Below are 6,896 nucleotides of genomic sequence, written 5' to 3' on the forward strand. Positions count from 1 at the left end.
GGTCATATACCCTCCCGCTTTAAGTAGGTCTGAACAGATATCAATGGTTATCTGCTGCTTTTCCAGATCGCTTCCTTCATGACCAAAGTGGCTGATCATGCTGTCAGCAGGTGTTTTGCCCCAGCAATTTGAACGGTTCGGAGAGAGGCCTGCTTGTAAAAGGTTTTTTATGAACAAACGCCAGGTAAGCCGTGAACGGGTATTCCAGCGAGAACTGTAGCCCTGCCATCCAGTAACTATCTGTAGTTATGATTAATAAAAGACATTGAATTTAAAGTCTTAGACATTCCAGCACCATGTTATTACGATGGGTAGAAGTTGAATGCAACCGTGATCGGGAAAGTGACACTCACGTGTAAGATGGTGTCGCCGCTTTGAAGAGCATCCGACTTTGATGCTTTACCTTCACGGAAAGCTTTAAATAGAGCCTCCTGGGTCTCCAAAATTAAAGCATAGACATCTTGCGTTCTGAAACTCTTTTCTGCATCATAAAGAACGCTGAATACTTCGGAATTGACAGGGACAACGGCACGGAAATCAAGTTTAGGGCTGATTGAGAAGCCTCCTGCTCCGACAGTGCTTGAAAACGATATCTCAAGGGAGATTCGTAGAGCCCATCCACGAAGCAATTGGCGATGGAGCAAAGTGATGATCTTCTTGCTTTTTGCGTGAAGCTGACACCCGATCATACAAGCTGAACTAGCATTGCGCGCCCTCCCGGAGTACGACATGCCACATGAGCATGTTGTTTGGCACCGATTCCGCTGAGAAGCAACGATGGTCCCCTCAAGATGTGACTCTTGATCCAAGAGCTTTTGGTGTTCCAATAGCCATTGGAGTAGGCCTGGTGTCAGAGCTGGCCTGGCTCTATCGCGAGACTTGTCACTGTGCTGAGTTTGGATAAAATCGTAAGTGGCAACTCTAGGGTGGAATTCCTCCAAGTCTGGATTATGGGGATAGCTATACCATTTGCTTAAGATGCCCTTCAAATAGCTCTAGTCTGTGCTCAATCCTAATACAGCGCTGATCAAACTTTTCAGTCGCGAGTAACATCTGACTTGTATCAGAGGCGCTTGATGCTGAGTACGTGAGGACTATGTCTGTTTGCTTGTGAGAGATAGTCAACATCGCCCTTGAGGCTTCTAATTAGTAGTGAGATCTTCGTTTGTCTTCTAGTTTGACTCACATATTCAGTATTTGCAAAGAGGTATTAAGATGGACTTGCAGCCAGCTCACGGTTTCCAATAGCGCTATCAGTGTGTCACGCTTGAAAGGAAACAGTATTCTATTGATCTGAATTTTGGACCCGAAAACGCTCGTGCTGGTGTTTTTACACTTATCCAGCATTTTGCTCAACTTGTTGATTCCTTCTTGGCAATCAAAGATGGAGTCGAGTGCGACAGTTGCTGATTGAGCCGTCAGAGGAGAAAGGAGAACTTGCGAATTAGCGAGGATGTTTTCTAACGCCTTCAAAGTGCTCTCGAAGCTTGTGATACGGTTTGAGAAGTCGTGAATTTGTTCATCATGCGCTTTGAATGACCCATAATAAGTCAATAGACCCTGGCAGACTGTGAGGCCAAGCGAGATAACCCCTACCGCACTCCCAGCCACAGAGAATGGATCGCCCATATGTAATTATAAACAGCAGATTTGGAAAATTCGTCAGAGGGATGGATTTCAAGTGCGAAGGGTATGAAAGCGTTTATGCTGATATTTATGGAGTAAAGAGCAAGGAAATCTAGGTAGAAGCCTAACCGCCGAAGGCCAGCCCCATGCGAAATCAGCCTAAAGGGTCAGTGCAACTCTCTCGTGATAGCGGTGGCGTTTCCAAAAACAGCCTGATCAATCGAACTTATCTCTCTTTTCACCTCAGAGCAGATACTGATTTCCAAGCCGCAAGTCGATAGCCTGATGGAAGATACATGATTAGGAATTAGTAATTTGTTCTTTACAGATCGTGATGAGTACCAGAGTTGAATTCTTTATTTGTATTAAAAGGCAAGGTTGAAGTAGTGCACGACCAGGGTGGCGGTAAGGAAGGGAGGAGGGGTTTCCAGCTTCGGTGTCAGCAAATCAGGATAATATGCAGCCCGTCCACCTTTAGCATGGGGGTGGGAAGACCGCGTCAGCGGTTAAAGCGCATGCAGGATATTCAGGTGCAAAATAGCGGTGATCAGGGCATTCAGGGTGAACGGCCTGAAGGGGCTGAAGACTATAGCGCAAGGGGCAAATTCCCATCTACAACCACAAAAACTTACAAAAATAAAAACATACAACAGTAGGGATTCGCTGGTGGTCACCCACCCAACTACTAACCTGCCGGCGTGTGGCTTCAATGCGGTCAATAGTTGGGTGGCTATCGCTCGGGTGAGAAAAGGGTGAGCGCCGCTTTAGCGTCGCACGACTAGGGTGATACAGGGTGAGTGCGCAATAGACGGGGTGAGAGGCTGGGTGAGATCAGGTGATTCTCAGCCTAGGCGCTGCACTGCCCCTCCTCGCCCTACTAAGATAGATCGTGATTAGGTCTCCCTAATATATCTGAAATACTAGCATTAGCATAGTAATCTAAACCGACAGGTTGAGGGGGGAATCAAGCCGAGAACGAGTTTCCGTATACTTTATTATCTAGGAATTCCAGCATCTGAGCTGGCAGATAGTACTGCAACCCGAATTGCGGAGCACACTGATTTCGGGACGATCACTATGCTCGCTCTTCCAGGACTCAGTCGGGGGCTTGCAAGTGGAGAATCAGTAGAACTTGGGATACTTCGAGGGAGTTAAGTCCTCTAACAAGACGGATATTATTCTGAATATCGGAGATTCGCTTCAGCGATTGACTAATGATATATTTCGCGCTGCGTGCTATCGGGTAACGTACCCTCCTGCTGTGAAAATTGGCGATGATATGGTTATCCCTGAGCGCTACTCGATTGCCTACTTTGCTAAGCCAAACCGGAGTGTATCTTTGTTCCCTTTTAAGAAGTTTATTACGCCTAATACCCCCTGTCTGTATGACGATATTACGGCTTAGGATTATAATAACTTGCGTATTACGAAGTTGTTCTCCTGAAATGTGGTTAGTACTATAGGAATATACTATTTAAGCGCCCGTGATATTTTTCTGATTAGATATTAAAACAATTCTTTTTTTTTTCGTTTTTTCCCTTTTCTTTTTTGGTTTCTCTTCAAATCTATCTATAACCGAGTTTGTTCTCTCTAGCCTTGCGACGTTATTAAGAGTTATATTTTAGGCTGTATATTCTACTATTAGTGCCTTACACCCCCCCCCCCCCAACCCTTCCGGGTTGTGGGTGCGCCACGTATGAATTACTACCCACACATGAAATACCATTTTTTCCCTACCACCCTATTTTTGCTTCCCTATCCAACACCACCATCTAAATATGCCTAAATTTGATGAATCACGTATGGCAGAAGCCTGCCTAGCTGGATCACGAGAGGAGAAGCCGAATTTCGCGCGTTTAGCACGCGAATTTGGCGTGCCTAGGCGTACGCTTTCGAATCGAATCAAAAAAGGAGCAAGGCCTAAGACAGCTATATGCAATGCTAAATACGCCCTCGAATCCTATCAAGAAGAAGCTCTTATTCGCTGGATTCAATATATAAGCGATTACTATATGCCTATCACTCCTAGGATACTAGAAGCGTGGGCGAATCGTGTATACTAACGCGTCGGGAAGCCGCTAGTTAGTAAGATATAGGCGTACCGCTTTATTAATAGGCTTCCTAAACATCTTCAATTAGGGCCTACTAAGCAGTATACGAAGGAGTCAAAGCGAATTCTAGCAGAGGATCTAGCAGTATTACAATATTAGTACGATCTACTAGCCTAAACTATCAAGAAGACTACGCCTCCACGTCTAGTCTATAACTTTGATAAATACGGCTTTCAACTAGGCGGAGGAAGGTCTAGAAATATTATATCTACTACTACTACTACTACTACTACTACTACTACTACTACTACTACTACTACTACTACCTGTTAGAGAATAACTACTTGTACAGGGTAGAAAGCCTGTCGACTAGGTAGGAAGATAAACGTCAAGTAAGGAAAGCAAAACACTGTTTCTTGCTATCATGGATCTCTCCATAATCCTCAATTTATGTACAAGCTTCAACACTTTTCCCACATGACCAAGCAAAGACGATGGATCACATTATAACATGCGGTCTGACGTGGCCCCCATGTGTCAGAGATAAGCAAAGGCTACAGAGAAGAGGGGTCCACGAATCCCTAATGGAAGGGCACCGAACCCTCAGGGTCTTGTAGGTCATGCATCCTTGTTGGGGAGACGTGGGGCTGTCATGACGAAGCCTGACCGATAAGGTGTCGAGTTGACACCTGAGGCGTGAAGTTGGGAATAGCTTCATGTTGCAATATCATATGACACTCGGGCTCTTATAAGTTTCCTCGTCCGATTCTCCTCCTATTCTTACCCTATTCTTACCTCTATTACTTCCAGTCTACAGAATTCTCACCTATATTACTCGCACTCACCCTAACAGAAATTTCGACGCTGTCTTAAGGTCCGGGGTTCTATAAGTATTAACCGCGTTTAGTATGTAGCTTAAGTACAGCTAAGCGGACGGGAAGCCCTATTCTCCACACCCTGTGGTCGTATATGCAAGACAGATCCAGAAGTATAATCAAGTAGATTAATGATACGGCTCGAGTGTTAATAGGAAGAGCGCCGCTTTAGCGTTGCACGCTTGGGTGAATAGGGTGAGCGCAATAGATATAGGGTGAGAAGCCAGCTTGAGACTGGGTGATAATTACCCCCAATCACGCGGCGCACCGTATTGACCCACTTAGCTGAGCTGTTGGCTGGCTTTCTTTGATCATTCTGTGACAACGGTTCTTTTGGTATCCATAAAGCTATATGAGGACCATTTTGCCCGTTTTGCTAGATAAAAAAAGTTTTGTTTGGTTCTAATGGTCCCTAGCTAGGTCGATAGTCTTTGTGATGACACCCTGTGACTTGAGTCAATGATCTGTGTCCTATATGTAGAGTATGTAAGTAAATAAACTATAAGGTATCGACCGTAGATTAATTTAATTGAAATAATTGAAAATTGATGACCTGGCGCAGATATACCACACAGATATTATTATATACTAGTAAGCTTTATCAAAATATCTTTGTTCTCTGTAACCAAAAATGTTGTACAGTGGAACGACTTCTAAGAAACAAAGTGTTTATTGAATTAGAGATCTGTCTATGTCATAAAAAATACAAATATCATAGATACAATGTACGCTACCAGAGAATAAGCCACGAAGGTTGGAAGTCTCTTCAAATTTTCCGAAGGTGACGAATCGGAATACAGAGAAGAGTCAGATGTTTTCTTGTCTGTATTCCTCGTTGGAGTAGTTTTGGTCACGTTCAGCTTCTTCGGATTACCTGCCGCGATGGGCACCGTATTATATACTGTCATATTTGTCAGATCATGTTGTAAATATCAGCAAAGTATTTTCTTGTATATCGATTGTTCAAGTGGTGGGTGATATTATAGACTCCAAAATTTCACCTTTTTAGATATTTCCTCCTGATGAATTACTTGCAACCCCGTTGATAGTCATTTCGAGTATTTAATACAACGGGAAATTTGCAAAAGGGGCGGTGCGAGGGCTCTATGAGGGAATTGTTAAGCTAATGGTCAGATGATACTAAGTGGCAGGTTTAGGTCAAGAAAAAATATGCCTCAGTGTTGCAAGTTAAATCAGGGAAGCAGACCACTGGTGACAAATCGGCCTCCGCATTTCGAAGTAGAGCGAATATATTTCGGGCCAGGACTTGGCCTTAATTGTAAAGCTACGCCCTCAAAGATCTAAGCGAATCCAATTTTCCTCGGAATCCCGATATTTCTCCTATTGTGATTGAAATACACCCGGCTCTAGTAAGGTCTTTATCTCCATGCTACGTATATTTGCGCAAATTGGAACCCATTTTTACAGCCATGAACATCGCGTCATCACCGCAGCCAATGAAGAGCATCATGATTTTTTTTTGAAATAAGCTCACCTCTCTGATGTTACTTCAGAAGATTCTACAGGGGAATAGCTTTTCCCTCTTTTTTCAAAGGTTAGACAAGGCTTAATCCCGGCGTAGATAGTCATGTCATTTACCCCAGAAAAAAATACTGATAGGGTATAAAATTAGCAATAGTCAGCAACAGGTCTAATCCTTACAGCATCGCGCGGCAGTTGGATTATATTGACAAATAACAAACGTGTAAATAATTTGGGGATTTGGGGATACACATGTCAGTTGGTCAAGGTGATTGCCACCTCTGGTAAACCAGTGATTCAGCACACAGCATCTATCATGTTAAGACTATCTTGCCCGACCTTGTTAATCAAAAATAGAAATAGAGATAGAAATAAAAAATACCTCGACTGGTCCCTGATAATGTATAATCAAGGTTTTGTCTTTTTGAGTTCACTAATTCTACTGGTAGTTCAATATGTGTATGATATTTATTAGGCTGTGCCATGAGGATTAGATGTCTCCAAAAAAAAAAAAAAAAAAAAAAAAAATTGGCCCGAACCGCGATTCGAACGCTGCTTGACTGTCAGACAGAGCTCACAATTACTATTTGTGGAATTTATTACATACCGGGACCTCTCGCAGATGAGTTGGTAATCCCAAAGCGAGAATCATACCTAATTATGATTTAGTACATGATAATGTGGTGTTGAGATCATGTGACCTTACCACTAGACCATCCGGGCTTAAGTAACTATTTTTAAAATATCTCATATATATACACTACACTCTTATTCTGTATACAGATATCGGGATCTTGAATACACCCCTCAATCGATTCAATCGCTTAATATTTCCAATCAATATGATCATACCTTATAGTCT

At 43.0% G+C, this 6,896-nt stretch overlaps 1 protein-coding gene across 1 annotated transcript; it reads right to left on the reverse strand.

Annotated features, from left to right (window-relative positions):
- Positions 1-302: 302 nt before the first annotated feature.
- On the reverse strand, positions 303-731 carry N7462_005741 (uncharacterized protein; the record flags this gene model as incomplete). Its single annotated transcript, XM_057077459.1, has 1 exon — positions 303-731. The coding sequence occupies one exon, from the start codon at positions 729-731 to the stop codon at positions 303-305; it is 429 nt and encodes a 142-aa protein (XP_056933039.1).
- Positions 732-6,896: the final 6,165 nt, after the last annotated feature.

This window comes from Penicillium macrosclerotiorum (genome assembly GCF_028827735.1).
Source record: "Penicillium macrosclerotiorum strain IBT 26536 chromosome Unknown utg000006l_segment0_segment0, whole genome shotgun sequence".
In the NCBI taxonomy this organism is placed as follows: domain Eukaryota; kingdom Fungi; phylum Ascomycota; class Eurotiomycetes; order Eurotiales; family Aspergillaceae; genus Penicillium; species Penicillium macrosclerotiorum.